Here is a 21,569-nt window from a genome sequence, read left to right on the forward strand (position 1 = left end):
CAGTATTTAAAATGGCGATCTAAAAAGCGATCCTGTGAACTTTACTTGTGTTTTCTGTTTAAATGATCAAGATAATTCTGTTAGGAAGGGTTAGGAGTGTTACAGAACCACAAGACACTTTACAGGACTCTCTGTTTGTAGGTCTTGCTTATAACAAGCATCAGTAGAGACTTTCCAGCAGCAGCCACATGATAGTGCTCACCTTCAAAACCCACAGGCAGCTGCTTGTTATGTGCACATGTAACTTTGTGTTTTGATTAACTTCCAAACTTTGGTTTTAGTTTGGAATTTGCCGCAAAGTGTGCACGTCCTGTTGTAAATTTGTCACCGACCAGCATTACTGCATTAGCGGACATTGGCATTGGTCCATTTTATTTTTGACACGTGTTTGTGAAAATTTAAATGACATTTGGGCTTTTTTAGCTAGAGGCAAGTATAAATAATTATTTTGATTGTTCTTATTCCATCTCATAAGTGCCCTCTAGGTAAAGTGAGCATGCTCTCTGTAGATCAGACATAAATGTTTGAAATATATAGCTAAACTGACAGATAAACACTTGAAATATGTGTCTGAAAAAGATAAAAGCATCTTTTGTTTGGTACTATTTAATTAACAAAGTCAGAGAGCATCCAGTGTGAGATCATTTTAACTAAACACATTGAGTGCCCGAGTTCATCTGAAGTGCTCTTCTGATATATTGAGAGATTGCTAACCTGTTAAATTCAGAGAACAGGTACATAATGCAGTTAAAATGTTTAATTTAAAGATAAAATAAAAAGCTAAAACCATTATTTTTTTCAGGAAGTGCCCATTGAGGTTGCGCATGTGAAGCATAAAGCTGTTAGATTAGTTTTATTCTGAAAAGACAAACTTTGAATATGCAGCACTTGCACAGTGCTGCTCCTTTAGTTATCCTAATGTTAACATTATCATCATAGCAACAGTCTGAGTGATAACTGGTTAGCCAATATTATAAGCAGATCCCAGCTTATTGCAGATTTATTGTTATGTATGTTGTCCAAAATCATTTTTAAATACAGAAAATGATGTATAAACAGATGCTTGGGCTGATGTAGAAATGGTGTCATCGTGTAGTTTAACCAGAAGAGTGCCTCCCACTTTACAGTACTGTCTGCACAATGTACCGCACGTACAGTTGTATACATGTCATAGCTATGCATTAAATATGTTGTCAAAAACTTCATGAATTATGCTTCTCATGTGCTGCTCCTTTTTCATTATTTCTGTTGGCAAACTAATATACTTAATCACTTTATAGGGCTGATGGATGTGGTTTATACGCTAAGAACTGCTCATTTTAACCCGTTGCCGTTTGGTTGCTGAGCATATGTATTTCAACTTTTATGGCTATAATGAGATGCTATTGTTATGAAATGAAAACAACTGGATGCTTTCATTAGGTGATGTAGGTGCAGAAATGTTAAAAACGGGTCATTTTAGGATGTTGCTGGGCGGTTTCTAGGCAACAGTGATAACATCATAATATCTGATATAGATGAGAACCACCAGGGGGACAAGATGTACCTGTGTGCTACGTTTGGTTGCTCGACTCCTGATGGTTTTGCAGGAGTTTGCAAAAAAAGACACACACAGACAGACAGAGCTTTTATGTTTTATAGTAAGATAACATTTTTTTGTTCTTCCTGGGGTTGGATGTCAGCCTGATGGTTTTAAGTGCTCCGACATGGAGCGGCATTAGCATTAAGCTGGAAGCACAGTTGTTTTCGCCATGAATGCAGGTCTAATAATCTTTCTCCTTTCAGCCTTCTTATGGTCTTCATCAGCCCCTCAAAGACATGTTTGACGTTTTAGCTGCTAAATGCTCTATTATTTTCAACAGTTGGCTGCGAAATTAGTGTGGGGGACATTAGGGCTCGGAAAATATTTTTGCTCTGAAGCTGAGTACAGCTTTATAGCCACAGCGGCTGGAAATAAGGTTGGTGGGAGCAGTGTGGCTGAATCGAAACAGCAACTTTGCCAGCGTTTAAACCAGACAATGGGTAGAAAGAGGAAATGGGAAAATTCTGTAGGCTTTAGGGAAACCACAAGATTAGGTGACATTATCATGAGAAATTTAATGCTTGAGGCTGGCATGTTAAACGGGCTAAGTTGCATTTGACATACAAACTCCAGAAAGTTTTGATCCACTCTGCATTTGTACCCATCTCACCATGTCCCTTGCATTCTCTGCATGTCTTCCTTCATTACCTCTATAAACCTTCTCTTTTCCCCCGCGCTTGGCATTGCCACAGTCAGTCTGTAATTGTTCTTAAACAGTGTCTTATGAAGCATTTCTTTTATTTTTGTTTGTTTCAGGTTTGAAGAAATTGTCAAGAGGAACAAAGTTGAGTACCATGCCGGTGGTTCTACCCAGAACTCAGTCAAAATTGCTCAGGTTAGTCTTCTCTGGCCGCCTGCCATGTGCCCGAATGTGTTTTGAATATACGGTGGTATGCTTGTAACCTTAGATTTGTCTGCCTGGCAACCCTGGGAATACTGTGAATGTGTGTGTGAATGGGTGAATGACTGAATGTAGTGTGAAGCGCTTTGGGGTCCTTAGGGACTAGAAAAGCGCTATACAAATGCAGGCCATTTACCATTTACTGAGCATAGCTGCACAGCACGATGACACATTACTGTTTTAGCTTTTTAGCTGTTTTGAATTCATCAACCTGCCACGAAAAGAGAAAGGCGGGAAGGATTAATAATATTTACAGTGTTATCTGGTTGGCCTAATTTCCTGAGACATATCAAACATCAATTAGAGAGAATTACAAGTAGACGCAATTAACATGTCACAACAAATTATACCAAACAAATGCTGATCCGCTCTCTGGCTGTTAAGACAGATTTGAGCATCTAAAAGAAATTGGTGATTGTCCAAATCTAAAATGGCAATCTGAACTTTTAGAAGATTATTCACTGAATGCTTTTTTTTTTTTTTTTTTTCATGTGACTGCAGCAAGTCGCTGAATTTGACATCCAGTGATTAGCTGCTGATAAGGCTTTGGTCTGTTCACAATAAACAAAGAAAAAGCATCTAGCTGAAAAATAATTCTCTTCCAAGGAGGAGAAATGAGTGCAGAAGCTAATTGAGAGGCTGATGTCTGTGGAAGTGTGGAGTCTTTCTTCTGTGTGGGTTTTGTTTGTATGTGTCAGTACAGTGTGTAGACTTTGTATTTGTACACGTGTGCTTGTATATGTGCGCCTGTGTGTGTTTTTGTGTGTATTTAGCGCAAGATAGATACAGAGCAAGGGAAAAGAAAGCAAGCAGGCCCTCAGGCTGCCACCATCTCCATGCTTTGGAGACAGTAAACATCCTTTAAAAATGAGACGCCGAGCTGTGCACCTCCGTACAAACACTCTTTAATTATCAAGATCAGACACGTTTGCATAAACCTCAGTCACTCGCATTAACATTAACTGTCAAATTGATTTTATTCTTTGGGCAACAACTCCCTGCCTTTTAAATCTTGTTTGTTTGATGCAGTTAGATTTCATATAATTGGCGGACTCGCTTTCCTGCTTGAGTCGGTTAGATGTTGGAAAACAATCACTGCAAAATGCTGGAGCTTAATCTGTAGATTCACTTTAGGTTGCCACAGTGTAATTTGGGCTTCTAAAGGGTTTCTCGATTTAGAAACAACGACTTGAAGATAATGTCAACGGAGATGTGACTCAAAATCTGTGGAAGAATTCGGTGAAATCAAGGATGGTGGTCCTCTTAACCCTCCCCTCAAAGAGCCAATGACATGTGAGCAAGTCGTGTTGCTGGTTTGAAACATGCGCAGATTTGGTTTTCAACCGTTTCAATTAGTTTTCAGGGTGGGTACATCTGGTTATTATTGTAGTAAAATCATAGGTATGTGTGTTTTTGTTTTTTTTACCCCTCAGCTGAACAACAGTGAACTTGACCTCAAGGTCAGAGGTTGGAGGTCAAAGTTTCAGAATCTCTCCTGAATCCGATAACTCAAGAACAAGGCGACGTAAAATTTTGAAATTGATACCAAAGGTGTATCTAAATGGAGGCTGAGGGCACTGGCAGTTGCCAGTATTTTTAAATTTTGGCTTACTTTATTCACAACATGAATTAACAAGTCTGTTTGTTTAATTTGTTTTGTGCTCTGGTGGATTAAGCCCAAAAAGTTGATCTGGATTGAGCCATTAATGAATGTACTGGGATTTAGTATAACCTGCGTGGGAAAGCAACTTATGCTTTGTGTAGCCTGAAATAACTGCCAAGATGGCTGACGACCAGCAAGCTTTGTTTCTAGGAGGATTTTGACGGTGTGAAGTGGGTGTTGGACCATTGGAGTTCCATTACTGGAGAAAATCTACAGGTATAAAATGAATCACATTCAGAGAGAGTGCTGCAGTCACACTACGGACAACAGTTGTTGGAGCCTGCAGCACGGTCCATGTGAACTGAACTTGCAGTCTTGCAGCCTTTGAATAGGTCACTTTGAAGATAATGAACAGGTCTGCAAGACCACCCACAGTCAGTTGCCATTTTAAAAGCAACTTTGGTGCCTCAAAATGGTAATAAAAGGGAGTCAATCTGCTACCAGTTTGAGATTGAATGGTGTCAAGTTGGCAATTATGTACAAATTAGTTAAAAAAAAATCACAGATGTGGCTAACCAAAACTTCACATAAACTTACATTCAGGGTCCAGCAAGAACTTTAAAACGTTGAAATAGTTTCAGATTCATAGAAATTCCCCAGGTTTTTTTTATTTTTTATAACATGTTGGCATCTGTCTCTGTGAGTGAGAGTTAGACCAGGATTACAGATAGGTTGGCCCCCATTGGGCGACCTGTGCAGTCGCTTTGAATGAAAAGCTAAAAAATGCTAAGAAAATATGTCTTTTTAGCCTGTTCCTACATGGTTGTTTGGTCTATATAATGAGATGCTACTGTGGTGAAATTAAAATGATAGCATCCTTTCATAAGCTGTTGTAGGCGGTTAAAGGCTAAAAACAGGTCATATCAGCCTGTTGCTACATGGTTGCCGGGCAACATGACAGTGTCATAATATATCATGCATAATTCATTTTTTGTGGATATAAGTTAGATGTTAATGTCATGAAATAAAAATGACACGGTGCTTTTTAAGGTGTTATGGGTAGATAGTTGAGAAAAATGGGTGATTTTAGCCCACTGCCATCACGTTGCTAGGCAACATGACAACATCATAATATCTTATATAAATAAAAACCTTCAAGGACCTAAGATGTACTTGTGTGCCAAGTTTTGTTGATTAGCTATTGATGGTCTACGAGGAGTTTGCAGACAAAGAAACAAACACACAGACAGACAGAAATTTCATGTAATATAATAAGATTACAAATTTCTCTTAAGTTTAATTGTTGTGAGATTGCAAGTGCACAAGAAAACAAAATGTTGCTTTTAGACATTTTGTCGCATAATGGTTGTCATTAATTTTTCATGTTTTATATAAAAAGACACTGAAGGAACTGCCCCAAGAAATAAATGCCCCTTTTGAATTTGAGATTTTTAGTGTGGGCCCAGACTGGAGAAAGAGCCGTCATGGCCTCTGTGCCCCGTGAGAAGCGTTTCGTCATCTAAATTGGCTTCATAATGGCATGGCAGGTCCTAGTCAAATGGTATTCTACTCTGTTTATTTGGATATTTACCCCCTTCAGAGGGAAGATGTAGTGCTGATTCTGAACTGCTCAAGATAACAAGAGTGTTTTCGTCCCACACCCAGAAGTCTCAGAAACAGTCTCTGTCAATATATACCTTGAAGCGCTGACTTTTCCACATTTCACTTTCAGGTGATGGTGTTCTTTTATGAAAAATGTATAATGCATAACCAGCTCCCAGATTATCACATTGTAGCACCTGCAATATGTGAAACTTCAAACCCGGCTGTATTGTGGAAGCTGAACCTTCAAACACGAATGATATGCACTGCAGCACTGAATCCACATCAAAGGGGCCCAGTGACTAAATGAGATGCTGGTGGGCCTTTGAGTTTCTAGCCACAGAAATCAGTCCTCTCAAGTATGTGCCTGTTGTTAAAGCAAAAAAAACCCTCTTGTTTGTTTTAAGACAGGTTAATTGCAAAACCACTGTTAGCCCCTGTTCTGAGCCGTTTTATGGCACCGGGGTCTTGTCGTTTTTTTCCTAGTACAAAGCACTGAAAGGTCACAGTCTGTTAAGCTTCTTGAGAGAGATGCATGAAACCAAATGGATTTTTTTTCTTCCGTTTTTTCTTCCCATCCCCACTCATTGCAGACATTCCAGGTGTGCAAGTGTGCACTTGAATGTGTGTGTGCGCGGGGGGGCAGGCTGCCATTGTTTTCCTCGGCACAAGCAGCGGAAGCGAAGAACGCCTCATTCGCTTTGATGAGCGATGTGTTCATGCGTAGGCTTCAATGTCACCCGCCATGAGGCAGCTGTGAAGTCGCAGCTCATGTCTGCGGTGCCATTTACTCAATGATGAAGTGAGGAGATCTCTGTTGGTTCCACATTCACCTCCCCTTTACGCGCACACATGCACGTATACACACTGTCTGAGCACATGTTCCTCCCACCTCGGCTGTATTGTGACTGTATGTCACAGCTAATACCAGCATGCATTAAATCTCAAACTCTGCGATCACAATAATAAAGGTTGACTGAGCGATTATGCAAGCCTTCGTCGTCAGAAGGATTTCACAGCTGATTGCCCTGCCGCATCCTGCCTTCTTTCTCGTGTTTCCTCAAATTTGACTTTCACACAAAAATAATTTGTTGGATTTAATTTTGCGTTTAGATACCGGAGATCCCGATGCCCCGGCAAGGAACGGCACAGATTGCCATATAGGTGACATATTACCGTCCCCATTGAAGTTAATTTGCCGTCAAATTTGCGACTTAATTTAAGCTGCCAAAGGGAAGACGTGGGGAGTAGATTGTAACTCATAAGTATGCATTGGAAAGAGTGTTGATTAACATTGAGGGCTCGAGAGACAGACGCACTCAATGTGTATCATCTGGCCTCAGAGGCTGGCAGTGGAATTGAATGTGATATCTTGCATAACGTGTCCTTGCTTTAAGTCCTTGGTTCCAGGCTCAGGAAGAAAGGCTGCACCATTGGCTTGCTTGCTTTTTGCTTGGCTGTTGTACAGTTGCCCAGGCTCCAGGCGAGCTCTGAGCAAAATCTGAAAAGACTTGTGAAACAGACAGTAGTCTACATATCTGGCAGCATGCTCGCGTCAAATTACAGAACGATATTTTGCACAGGACACTCGGCATGCCTGCCACCTTGCTGTATTCTGCAGTTAAAAGCAGCCACTTGTAGGTTTGATACGCAGACAATGAGAGAAAAAAAAGTGTTCTCAGATGGCTGCGGAAAGGCAAAGCCGTTCAGATTGCAAACAGTGGTTCATTAAACAACCTATTGTTTGAATTATATGTTGACAAAGGTCAAGTAAGTGATGAATGAAAGGATGATTGTGCATTTTACACAACTGTTCTGCATTTTCATGTGATTATTGAACGATGCCCCTCTCTCATATTTCCCCACAGAATGTCTGTGGCAGTAGTATTTATTTGGCACATTCTCAACATGCTCCCACTCTTGCGGTTGAAGTGTTGCGTAGCAACTGAGAAAAACAGCTTTAAATATTTTGGTTAAAAAGGTTTTAAGAAAATAAAGAACAGCCTGCAATTACTGTTCATTTCTCCCGAGTTCATAAGTTTAAGGAGCTGTAGAATTGTGCCAAGTAATAAATGAAATACCAAATTAGGCTTTGTGTTGGTGTGGTAAAAACCGAGAAACGATATGTCTAGAGTATCGCGTCCTCTTGTGCCAGTTCAGTTACTCATCTGAAGCTATTTTGTTTATCGAATAAATGCTGGCAGCTGTCTGCACCTTCACTAATTCACAACTGTTTTGAAACAAAGCTCAGAGTAGTTTTCAGAGTGCAGCTCAGCTCAGTTTTCAAGCCAACTGAGTATATCTTTGACAGGATGGAAAATGTGTAGGTGAGTGCAAATTTGAAGTGATGTGCCTCAGGAAAACGGATGGGGATGGAGCGATGGGGATGGGGGCGCATGTGGAGAGGGGGAAGGCTGGATGACGCACAGCAGGTGACAGACAGACACTAATAGTAATGGCTCTTATCAGTACTTCGCTCGCTCCCTCTTTTCACATGGGCTCTGACATCCTCCTCCTACTCCACCCCCTCCATCTAGCAGGGGGTGTTGGGAGCTCGCTGGGTTGTGCAGCCCGCTCAGACGGAAAGAGCCTGCCAAACACCGGTCCCCTCACATATAAATTGCATCATTAACATCGCCTAGATTATTCCAAGCTCTCCCACCGGGTTTATGGCAGCACCGGCTCAACTTAACTATTTGACTCACTGAAGACATTCAGGTTTCCTGACTGAGCTGTGCTTAGATCTGCTGTGAAATACACCAGTTCTATTCTATCTTAAGCTTTTAAACAAATCCTGAAGAAATGTGCCTGTATTTTTCACTCATCGAGGCTTATTAGGCTAATGTGCTTCGTTTTCTGTCTTGAGTAGCCAAAACTTGAGTTGTATGCTGTCATGCACACCAAAGAATCCTGTTTGTTCTCATGGCTGGCTATAGTACTGCAGTATTAATATTTTCAGTCTGTCCCTATTTATGTACTGAAATGTATTCAACATCACCTTTTAAATAATGTTCCTAATTTTCAGTTCAACATTAAAAAAACTCTTGACTTCGTTCATTTGGGCTGCAGTCTTTTATGAAATAGTGGCAGTACAGTAATGTTTTCAGATTTCCAATAATTCAGCTGAACTATTTGAAATTACTACTCACAATATTAAGGATATAATTTAAAAAAATCCTTACACTGAATAGTGAAGGTCATGATTTTTCAATATTTAAATATTAATTAAATTATATAAAAATAGTTGATGGGACTAGTGGTTGTGTTAAAATATATTTTACTATGTTTTTACCCGTGTTGGTAAGGATTGTTTCTACCCAAATCAATTCAGTTCAAGTATTCAATTTCTACAGCGTCAATTCATAGCAACAGTTGTCTCAAGGCACTTTATATGAGGTAAAGACCCTACAATATTAGAAAAAAACCTCAGTAATCAGGACCCTATGATTAAGCACTTGGCAACAGTAGGAATAAAAAAAAAAAATCCCTTTTAACAGGAAGTAACCTGTGGCAGAACCAGAAGCTATCTGCTGTGATCAATTGGTTGAGAGGAGAAAGAGCAGAGGGTGAAGTTAATCCACCTAAAAGCCGTTTGGCTCTTCTTCACCTTCTTCCCTCACCACAGCACATAATGTGCTAGAACTAGAACTGGGTGCGGGGGACGATTTAAAAAAAAAAAAAAAAAAAAAAAGAAAGAAAGTGATTATTACAATAGTCTGTTTGCTTGAAATGCCCATCTCAGTTGATAAGGTGAAACATCAGTGTCTAGGTAAGGTATTGTGCCACCAGAACAGCTTCAGTGTGCCTTTGCTTCTGTACGGTACTCTACCGGGCAGATGGAAGACGTTTGGTCCAAATCTCCCATAGATGTTCAGCTGCTTTGAGATCTGGTGACTGCAAAGCCATAGCATATGATTCACATCATTCCCATGCTCACTAACCATTTAATGACACAGTGGCCCCTAAATGGAGTCTTGTTATCAGAGTTTAACCTGTCCTGTCGGGACAGAAATAAAGGTGATCCCACAGAACACCTCAGTATTGCTTTGCAGTGACAAGTAGGCCCAAACCATATTGGCTCACAGTCTAAGGTTAAGAGTCTGTTCATCAAAGGTCTTTCCCCCTAATTTAGTGTAAGCGTGGAAAGATACAGTTGGATTACCAGAGCAACTGGTTTGCATGACAATGGGCAGATTTTTCATCCCTCTTTTTTATAAAGAAAAGCTCTAAATTTCTCATTGTTTGTGAGACTTTCAGTGATTTGATATTTTAGGTGATTGTTAAAGGTACAGTCAGTCTTTTTTTAGGTTATAGAAAAGGTAATAGAGGTAACAGACTAAAGAATATGATTAAAAAATTTATTACTGTGTAATTAAGTCTTCTGACAAATTGATACAGGCTCATAAAATAAGAATCAATCAATTAAAAATATGTAGGAGCGGGCTCTGGTAAAAGTTTTAATGTTTTATACATTTGGTTGGAGAGTGGCCATGTATGTTGTATGCCAGACATTGTTGCAATTACTTATTGTCAGCGTTTGAGACATATAATCCTCCCATGTCTGAACAGCTAACAAGAGCCGCTTAAATAACAACAACAGCAAGTCAAAAGCTCACATTCACTGATAAATATTTTATTTATAGTCTTACACTGTATGGCAGGGGTCTCCAACTCCAGGCCTCGAGGGCCGGTGTCCTGCAGGTTTTAGATGTGTCCTTGGTCCAACACAGCTGATTCAAATGGCTAAATGACCTCCTCAACATGTCCTGAAGTCCTCCAGAGGCCTGGTAATGAACTAATCATGTGACTCAGGTGTGTTGACCCACGGTTATGTCTAAAACCTGCAGGACACCATCCCTCGAGGCCTGGAGTTGGAGACCCCTGTTGTATGGGTTTATTTGCTAAGTGTCCTAATCCAAAAGTGTAATTTTTGCTCGAAAGACAGTTTTACTAACAGTGGCTAACAGTGACTAATAGCAGCTAACAGCGGCTAACAGTGACTAACAGTGGCTAACAGTGACTAATAGCAGCTAACAGCGGCTAACAGCAGCAAAAACAGCAGCACTTAATAAAAAGAAAAATTCAGGACACTCCCCTACATATTACTCACTGATGCCTCCAGCATCCAAACATCAAATACCACATTATGTTTAATTGACACATCCATTCTTTGTCCCTGATTTATTCATAAATTATTGAAATATGTTAAAATATGGTCTATAGCGAATGTTTTTGTAGTCAAAAGGTAGTAGAAACACATTGACTGTCTGCCATTATAGGGTACACTCGAAATGTGATGTTTTTGGTCTGTTTTGGCTGATTAAAACATGTTTATCCTACAGCAGTCAAAGTAGCTAGGATTATGCAACTCAGTTAGGAGAGGATGACTGCAATCTACAAGCTACTGACATCTAGTGGTGAGGTTTTACACAGAGTACCTTTAAACTATGGAGCAGAAAAGACAGTGAGTATATCATGTAAACATATCAAACAGTCTTTAGGTTCTAAAACAAGATGATTGTTGTTTTAAAAAAAAAATTAATTGCTTAAACATTATCAAGCAGGTGTTATTTTGGGATTTCTGAAAATATTAATGTAATAATAATAATAACAATAATTATAATAATATAGTTTATTAGGAATTAGCTGTTATTTTAACATCAAACGCTGCTCGACTTGCGTACTGTTAATTGCCCCAGTTCTTTAAATTATATTAGACAAGCTGAGATCCATTGCAAATCTGAAGGAGGCTCTTAAGCTCAGTTGATATCTGCAGTATAGCAAGATGGAGCTTCTTGCTCAGATCAGTTAGCAATTAACTCTGTAATTACTATCTGAGGTCAGGGTTAAGCTCAGAGTGAAAGGTTGAAGCAGCAAACATTTTTATATGATCCTCTTACTCAATTATCCTTTCTCCGCGCTACAAGGTTTTACCTCATGGGGAGAATACATTACACAAAGCCCCTTGGCAATTACTCCTCAATGAATATCCTCATGGCGTACAGTCCATATGATTAATCTGGAATCCCCTCTGCCCCTGTCCAACTGCAGGGCCAGCTCTGCTTACCATGCAAGTTTCATTTTCACCTGAACAAATGGCTCCTTTAGACAAAAAGTGCTAACCTTTTACTTTTACTGGCTGCTTGCTGGAGGGAAAAAAAAAAACAAGAGAAAAAGAAGGGGGGGCACAGCCTCCTGCAGCAATAACAGATATCCCAATGAGGGGGAAAAAAGGAGGGGTGGGGTCAGAGTGATTGGTGGTGGTGGGGAGTTTTTTGGAGGGGGAGACACTTAATAGTATTTAATAAAGGAACATTTATTTTTGTGCTTCGGCCTGTAACAGCCTCAGGAAATAGCTCGGTCTCTTGATCGGGAGCAAATCCTATTAACTTACAGTGCTCTCACTCAGGGTAATGGGCTCCACCTTGAGACTTGGGAGAACACTTTTCCCTCTGACACACTGATACTGGTGTCTGGAGGGCTCGGCGTTGGGTAGTCTAACACTTGGGCAGAGACTAATCAAGTCAAACAATCTGCCAGGCTGGAGCAACACCGAGTGAGGATGTTGATATCCAGCGAGCTCATTCAACAGACCCCTTCACACGTTCCTAACCCAATACCAAAGGATCAGTGCACGGGATTGGTTCAAGATCAGGTTATTCGAGCCCCTGAGAATTGTAAAGCGATCCCAGAGCAGCTTTTGCTTTCTCAGGAGTGATCAGAGCTGTCGGTTCTGTTATAGACTGCTAGGGCCGGGGCCAAAGGGAACTCCTGGAGTCTCCATTTATTTCTGTCCAGCAAGGGAAGGACTGTCTGTGAAAGTGTTTGCACTGTGTGTGTTTGAGGGAGAAAGTGAGAACGAGAAACTCAATTTACAGTATGTGGGTAACCACCGTCCCCAAACCAATTGGTAGAAAAACTCCAATATCTTTTAGTGAAAACATGGTGAACCTCGAGTTTATTATTTTCTGTCAGGATTCTGATGTTTCAGAAATGGCTGTAGTTAGTATAAAGCTGCCACATACTGTAATTACCTTACTGCGGGAACCTCCGGAGAAATGGGAGCTCTCTATCAAAGCATAACTACTCCAATTAAAAAACTGCACTGGATTGAAAATCACCTTTGTGGGCGGCAACAGACTCTGCTAAAAAGCATCAAATTGCTCCTTTCCACACACATTCCACATGTTTTTGTTTTTGAGATTGGCACCGTGTGAAAGCCTCTGGAGCTTCATTTAGACATGTCCTAAATGTGGTCACGTTTGATGCTATGTGACTCCACTGATGGATCGCCTCAGTATGGGCCCTTTCATAAATCCATGTTCAATGGCATGTTCTTCTCCTGTCACCATTACCCCTTGTGCCTGCTGTCATCCGGCTGTCTAATGTCTGCAGAGTTAGTGTGCACCTGTCACATAGAATTTATGGCATGCAATTTGTCGTGTACCATGGGAGTTGCAGTTTCTTGAGAACTTTTGTTTCTTCCCCCCCAGTATTTGATGGACATTAAACATTGGTGTTTCTGGCCAAGAGTGAAATATTGTGTTTCCAGGTTTTGTAATATGTTTTGGGTTCATGCGTGTTTCACTAGGATTACCAGACCCTTTGCCTGCACATGAGCAATTTCCGAACCCATTTGTGAAAATGTATTTTTTTTTCCTGTGTAAAACAAGACTGCTTTTCTTTTCTGTTTCTAAGATGCGAGTACTTTGGAAATACTCCGGACAGCATTAGTTTGGCTTGTCATGAGCTGTCAACAGCTTTGTTAGATACAATAAAAGGCAGTGAATGTGCAGCAATTAGATGTTTGTTCTGTATTATTGTTGCACAACTGCACCATTGCTGCTGGTGCTCTCAGCCAGGATTATCACCCCTAAGAGGGGGAAGCATTACAGAATGACAGCCTCTCATGTCGAACAAGTCAAGCTGATTCAGTGAATATTGAAGAGGTTCCCACCACACGTTCATGTGCATGTTAAGGGAGCAGCGATAACCTTGTTTTGATTTGCATCTCCTTAGCAATTAAGATAATATGTCGTAATTAGAATTTTAATGTACCGCTGTGAGATTTTTGATAATTATACAGAATTCTCTGCGGTTATTTTCTCTTTGCCTGCTTGTCTTCACAGATGAATTCATGGCTGATTAGATCACTGCTCTAATCAGATTTGAGTTACATTGTAAAATATCTTCCCACATGTCTCTGTCAAGCTGAGTTAAACAGTGTAACTGTGAAACACTTAACACGGCATCACATATGTTCGATGGGGATTGTACAATTTGTACTTTTACAAACAGCAGGTTAAGACGTAACAACAGATAAAAAGCCGAGGTGGAACTTCAGGCAGCCAGTTCATGTAATTAAGTCTAAAGACTGGTTAGCTGAATACAGGGTCGAGGCAATGTCTTGCACTGTCTGATGTTGCAGCCTCCTTCACTCCTGCGCTGTTCTTTACATAATGAAACATTCAACAGTGTTGATGTGAGCTGCAAGCTGACATTTGGGACGTCACAGAAATGTGCAGGATTTGAGAGTGATGTGAATTTCACATTTTACTTGTGGGGGACAAAGTGGTGCAGGTCCTGGGTTTGAATCCACCAACCTGCAAGGGTTCGCTCCACACATGCTTCCTCCCACAGTCCAGTGACTTGGATGTTAGGTTAAATGGTGATTCTATGTGTGAATGTGAGTGTAAATGGCTGTTTTTTTCTCCATGTTATGCCTGTGACAGACTGGTGATTTGTCCAGGGTGTATCCCGCCTTTTGACCTATGGCACCTCTATCGCTGTGATTGAGGAATATTAATGTTAGTCTATGACTTGGATGGACTGAAGTTTTGAATAGATTATTGGAAGATGATAAGAGTTGGAAATGTTGTTTGCACTTATCAACAGCACTTTGGGTCATTCTCAGAGTTTTTGTGAAAATATTTGACTTGCACTGACATCAGCTAACTGCACACATTAACATACTCATGTTAGTTAGAATGCATTAGTGTTTGTGCATATGACAAAATGCTAAAAAATAGCGGCTAGTAGCACTAAAAGGATGTATGAGGCACAAATGCTGTACATGCTACGGGCAACATTATCATTTTCAATTATTTGTTTGTTTGTTTTAACATAACGGGATATTTCAAGGTGTTAGCTTTGTTTACTGTAACTGTCCAGTTCAGTCCTGATATCAAAACATAATTGGTACCAATACCAGTATAATTGTCAGTAACTAATTTGTTACAAATGATCACCTCACCTTCTTAAACATAAGATCCTATTATTAGAAAAGTTGTTTTAAACACTGACATGATGATAGATTATTTATTTAAAATGTTAACATTATTGCTATGTTGACAAGTTTATTGGACCCCGAAACATTAAGTGATCCAGTGATACCCAAGTCTTTCTTGGACTGCAGGTTTGCTAACTATCTTGACAGGAAGTTAGCTACAGTTAAAAATAGCAATGCTAACAGGTAAGTGGTCAGCTAAGCTACTAACATAGATTTCCTCATTATAGTTAGATTGTATATGTTACTAATGCAAGGAGTGAATTCCATTAAGTAATATAGTATATTACTGTCTCTTTTGATAAATAGGTTTATACCTTCTGATATATTTTAATTAACAACCAAAAACAGTAGATTGTGTTTTGAAATCATTCAGTAGTATTCATATTTTCATAAGAAATGACAGAATTAAACTTAAATACTTAGCTGTTTGGAAAGACTTTGGCAAATACTGAAATGATTATGAAACTATAAACTTTATTTAATGAAGACTGACTCTGTGTGTGTGTGTGTGTGTGTGTGTGTGTGTGCCATGAAGAAACCGCGGGTCCAGGCTAGCACTAGCAAGGTGTACCTAATGTAGTAGCCTGTGAGTGTGTAGTTATATATGTGATGAATATTGTCCAAGTGTTATTTGGGCTCTAATTAACACTTTCAACAGGACAGGTTTGCTCTCATAAAGCAGTTCAACATTTTTGAAAACGTGGTGGCTAATTACTTGAGCGTGGATATAATGAATCAATTACAGATTCAGTTGTTGAGTCTTTAGCGCTGGCAATGTTAAATTGATGCGGGCTCGGCTCTCAGATTAGTCTGTAGACAGCACAGTGCAGCGCTAGGATCATTCCACGTAATGTATATTTCATCAGCGTACCTACCCTCAGTACATTAACTATGATTGTTTGTTATTTGTCTGCCTGTGTTTTCGCACTGCTGTTTCCTAGCTGCTTGTTTTTATTCAGCACAAGACAGCAGCCAATATTCCTCTTGGCCTTTTCACCACAACAGTACAAACCAGTCAATATTGGCAGGAGAATATTTTCCTGCCCCAAGTTGCCACACTATCAATACTTGAGGATGATAACAGGGGCCAGGGTAAATGAACAGAGATCTGCAAAGAAAAACTAAACCTGAGACCTCTTTGTGGTGCGAAATTGGCCACCACAAAGGAATTAATGACGGATCCTTCCAGCATAATTGTCTAATTATGCCGGGCAGATGGGGCACTGCTTTAACTAGGACACATTGTGCTACCTCTCCAGACTCTCCACAACAAAAGGCAAACCAGTGTGACAGCCTCTTCAGCAGTGAGTGGGAGGGAGAGTGAAAGAAAGAAAATGGAGAGAGTGTAGCGGAGAGGAGGCGGTGGGGGGAAACTGGGTCTGTCACTAAGCCATTCCTCCACTCGATATGTTACCACAGAAACAAATGTATGGTGTAAACACTGCGTGGATCACAGCTCCTGGGAGGTGAATCACTGCAGTGTAATGAGGTTGGTTTACATGCTGCTTCTCAGCTTCCCACCCAGGCTAACTCAATACTTAAACCCTCTAATTAAAGAGAATCGGCCACTCGATAATTGATCACATTGGTTGCCTCGGCGTACGCCTGCACTGTGAGGCTTCGTGCCACTGTTTATTAGAGCTGTCTGCCTGCTTTGTCTCCTGGGAAGGAGAAGAGAAGAGAAATGTTGCAGGGGAGGGGCAGGTGGGGATGAAGCGAAGGTAAACATGCAAAGAAATTAAATCTCTGCTCTTGAAAGGTGTTGTTAACGTAGCTACGGGATAGAATATAACATAACAGTTAATGTCTCAGAGGACCATCGGGAATGTCAGGTAGCGGTAAAGCTGCTAGATTTGGAGTCATTCCTTCAAAAGAAAGCAGCCCTTGATTTAGCTTTAAATTTTACAGAGTGTCTCCCGGTCATACATTTCCTTTTTTATTTGAGTATGTTCTGAGGATGCGATGCTCAAAAGATGTGATTGATGTGCTCTTGACATTGTTCATGGATCAGAAGCTTATCACATCTAATGTAACAAATCAATTTCAAAGTTTAATAGGCTGTGATATCACAGTGCTACAGTTTATTCTGTCTATTTCACAATAGATTGCGTTTACTCCTTATATTTCTAATACAGTACGTACCGTTTAAATTTGACCACCTTTGCCCTTTTTTAAACTCGTGGCTTAGATGTTCTCGACTCATCTTTTCATTGCTGTGTTTTGAAGCAGGTGCACAGGAAGCGACAGGACTGACTATCGAGCATCTTCGCCACCTCTGACTTATAGATTTCCTCTGACTCCCCGTGACGTGGGGTAATTGCAGAGTTTCAGAAATTGATTAACGGAAAGTAAATGTATCATCAAGGCCAGGGCTGAGTGGGAGTGGATTGACAGTGTTACATGAGGTGAGGTGACAGAAGGAGAAATGTGGCTGCTGGAGGAGCATAGCAGCTAGTAGCATGTGTTTGTGGTAAATGGGTCTAGAGTACACCTGCAGAGCAGACAGAGCAGGCTATTATAGACAGGTCAGAGCAGGTGTGGTGGAGTCAAGGAAGAGGTACAACTACAGGCACTGTGCTGAAAGCTCTTTTCGTTTGTTCATTTGCTACACTGGGCTCACCATCGACTCAGCAGTGGAGTGTCAACTGCCAAAAACTACACCCAAATCAGTTATTAGCCATTTTAGATAACATAGAATTATAACCACTGATTCTCTTTTTAAATGATTCTTTAATAGTGATAAGTATGAAGGTATACCAGGTATAGAAGCATGCTTGAAAGAGGAAAAAAAGGTGATGCAAAGGTATAATTAAACCACATCCATTAGAATGACTTTTGAGTGGAGTTGCCATCATTAGATTTGTTCTGTAAGTTACATCTCATTTGTAATTAGGAGCTTTACAGCGACCTGACCTCAACCTCAGACAAATAATTACAGTCTCCTCAGCCTGATGTTTTTGTGCAGAATGATCTGATCAGTCTTTCATGTCTACATTGGCAGCAACCCATTTGGCACCTCACCAGATAGAAACATATTATTACAAAGTGGGTGTAACTTCCTTATGCCAATCACAAAGTGCTGGTTTGGCATTTCTGAATTCCTGTAGCTGGCAGCTGTTAGTAATTTCACTGACAACCTTTTAAAGAAGCCTACTGGGGCTTTCCCACCATTAACAATGATTAAAAATGACTTAACTGAAAAATAGAAACCCCTTTTACATGTAATGCAGTCCAACACAAGAGTGCTTTGTGATTTGGTTTTTAACCGTTCTTGGCACTGCATGTTTTTAAATACAGGCAGATAGAATATTAGAAATATTAAAGCGTATTAGCACAAGCTACACGCTCAAACCACACTTAAGAGGTGAATTAACAGCACTCTGAAAAACAAAGATTAGATAGCAGTCAGATCATGCGGCGCTTTGCCACAGCTACGCAATCCTCTAATCCTCAGAATATCATCATATTTAAATGTGATTTTCTTAATGTATGTTGTAAGAATACCTTTATGTTTTTAATAGAGATCTGAATCTGGATCGAGATCAGAAGAGAAATGGGAAGCACAGCATATGCAGTATGTGCTGAGATTTATTTTCAGCTCATGAGAGGATGTCTGTCTTGAGTTATGAAAGCATGTGTGGCGATTTTCTATTTTTCTTATTATCGTAAATCCAACGTAAAGACCAGAGCAGATATCGTCTGTGTCTCTGAAGCCTGTTGCAGCGTCTTCCTCATTGATGGTACCGTACCTCGACTCTTGTCCTACAAACTCATTGCTGGGGGGACGATGAGCAAACTGTAAGTCACTGTTGCTTATTTTGAGTCAATCTCATACACACCATCTGGCTATAGTAAATACTTAATAGAGCAACAAATGCGTGTTAATTCACAGCTGAAAATAGTCCCCCACAAATACACTATTAACTCATGTTTTAGTAATTTTTTCAAAAGCAGACGGCGCTGCTGTTTTGCAGTTTTGCAGTTTATTTATTTCTGATCCTGTGCTAAATAAGACTCCAGTCGCACAGGCCTAGAGACCGCTTGACAACCACCTGTCGACCACCTGTTACTAGGGAAATAATGCTGAAAGTTGGTGGTTGTTGCTAGGTGAAATTGGTTGCCAAAGCCCCGGTTACACAGGCCTAGAGATCTGTTAGCAATCTCCTGTCAACCAGGGGTCGTAATGGAAATATTTTCATTTCCTGACTTGGTTGATAGCACTCAGTATTGGTCACATATATTGAGCTGCATTGCAGTTGGTGGCTAGCAGGTTGCCATGGTCACCTGTAGTTTGCATGGAAGATGGCAACTGGTTTGCAAATACTCTCCAACTAAGTTGCTGATCGCAGCAGTAAGGCATAACTTTTAATTAGAAGATGAATGTTGTTCATTTCCAATTTGATTTGATATATTTTTATAAACTAGTCAAAGTCAAAGTAAACGTTATTGTCATCTCCACTATATACACTGCAGCATATAGAGAGACAAGACGACGAAGCTAAAATAAACTAAAAGAAACTGGACCAGAAACATAGTTTCACTGAAAAAAAACTCTCCTGTTACATTTATTAAATATTTGGCTGCTTTGAGTTATTATTTTTTCTGTATTGCTTTGCACTGAATTACAATGTACAGCTCTTTTATATTGTATGATTCTCATAAATCTTGAGTTAAACTTGTTTTTCTGTCCTTGAATTGTGTTTTCTTGTATTCTGAAAGCAGCTGCGTGACAGCATTACCCCTGTCATAGATCGGCCTACAACATTATAAACTAACACGATATTAACGCAGTATTAATGCTGCTTATATTAGAGGTCACATCCATTAGCCCTGAAATATAAATAATGGTGTAATGATTTTCTTTTTTAAAATCTAAGTTGATTTCTATTTAAGTGTTTAACACTATAAGAACAGCTGTTCTCTTCTGCTTGTTTAGTCTTTCTGCAGAGGTTACAAAGCAAAGTGAAGTTTATTGAACTTAGTATCATTCCGCACTCACTGGTTTTTATTTCAAGGGTGTGAGAGACGCAGCACTTCCCCCTGGCTCTGAGTACATCCTCAGTGCTGTGTTATTGTAGTGGTGACCTTGGTTCTTCTCTAAAAGCCTTCTGTCAGTGCAGATTCTTACAGGCACACAGCCCTGTACTGTTGGCTGAAAACTCATTGAATCTGCTTCGCCAAAGCCAACAGGGCAGAAGGGTGCAGGTGTTGCACTGAAATTGGTTTGCTTTTTGCTTAAAAAATAAAGTGTGCTTCACCCAGAAAACCTCTCTCTCCAAACACGCTCTGTAACCAGAATCTGCTAGCCGTGCTCCACTTTGGGGTTATGGTTTCACTGGAATTAAAAAGTCTGTTTACACTGTGTGAAACAAATATATGAATTGGATTTTGATACTAGTCTGTATATATTTGGGTTATGAAAACTGCTCAGACTGTGATATGTGGCCATTCCAGTAAATATGTGTGTGGGATGGGAGTTAGGTGAATCAGTCTTGGCCCACGCTTCGTGTTTTTATTTTCTTTTTTTTTAAAAGAACATTACGCGACTGTGATTTCAAGGAGAAAATAGCCTGAATGAGATCGAGTTCTGTTTTTTGGCAGAAGGAAAGGCTTGTTGGCACACAGAACAATATCTAAATAGAAATCACATTTTTCACTCAAGTTAGATTTAGCAGGGAGTGCATTGTCCTCCTTTCTGGCTCAGAAACGTTGCTGTCTAAAAATGTTAAAGTCGTAGTCGCAGAGTTTCGGTATATTAAAATCATTGGCGCGCAGGGTGTTATATCTGGCAAGGAAAATCCATTTTGAGAGCGTGTGGAAATAGTGTATATGTAAAGAGTGTCTACCACAGACCTTGGTTTCTTCTCTTAACCTGCAAAGCATTAAATAGGTCAGTAATATTTCCCTTCTTTTTCTGCGGGCTTTGTAAAACGCACAGGATACAGGGCCCAATCATTAGCATGGATGGAATCCAGAGCATTAATGGCAACCAGGCAGAGTCGAATGACATTGTTATTGCAGCCGTTCCCGAGAAAGTGAGGGGAGCTGAAAATTTATATTTGATTTATAGCCGGGTTTGAATTTATGCTCCGGCTCTCAATAGGAAAGTAAGTGATCTTCGCCCGGCTTCTCACAAGAGAGGGCCCCACAGCATCTGGCGCTGGAAACATCTCTGTATCAAACAGAGTTCCTTCTAGTTTCTTTTTGCAATGCTTAACCACCAAGAATTTTACACCTGTAGGGGATATAGTATTACTATGTTTATTGGACCGGGTTCAAGTCTGAGCCTTGAGAAATTATCAGACGAGTGAAATGAGCCACGCTTTGTGGGAAAAACGTCGTGCAACAGGTTTCTAGACGCACTTTGTATTGTGCTCCAAGTGATTACCTGCTATTTGGCGCTATGCATCTTCCAGAGACGAAGCTAAGTCATTATTTACCTTGATTTATCATTGGCTGAATGGCAGTTGATAGCTTGAGTGTCTACTCAGTATTGTAAGCACTATGGCATGGATATAAAGATCTCTGATTTGCTCGGTGCAAGTGCTGTTATTTATTGAGAGTTCTTTCTCTAACAGCAGGTTGACGAGAG

The 21,569-nt window shown here is 40.1% G+C and overlaps 1 protein-coding gene across 3 annotated transcripts in view; it reads left to right on the forward strand.

Annotated features, from left to right (window-relative positions):
• The window catches only part of adkb (adenosine kinase b), a 131,769-nt gene that overhangs the window by 15,955 nt on the left and 94,245 nt on the right, over window positions 1-21,569 (forward strand). For all 3 annotated transcript variants that reach the window (XM_080873506.1, XM_080873504.1, XM_080873505.1), the window contains one exon: window positions 2,339-2,417. In XM_080873506.1, the coding sequence (XP_080729632.1) occupies window positions 2,339-2,417 (79 nt within the window). The remainder of the gene's footprint in view (window positions 1-2,338; window positions 2,418-21,569) is intronic.

Source organism: Rhamphochromis sp. 'chilingali' (genome assembly GCF_963969265.1).
Source record: "Rhamphochromis sp. 'chilingali' genome assembly, chromosome: 22".
In the NCBI taxonomy this organism is placed as follows: domain Eukaryota; kingdom Metazoa; phylum Chordata; class Actinopteri; order Cichliformes; family Cichlidae; genus Rhamphochromis; species Rhamphochromis sp. 'chilingali'.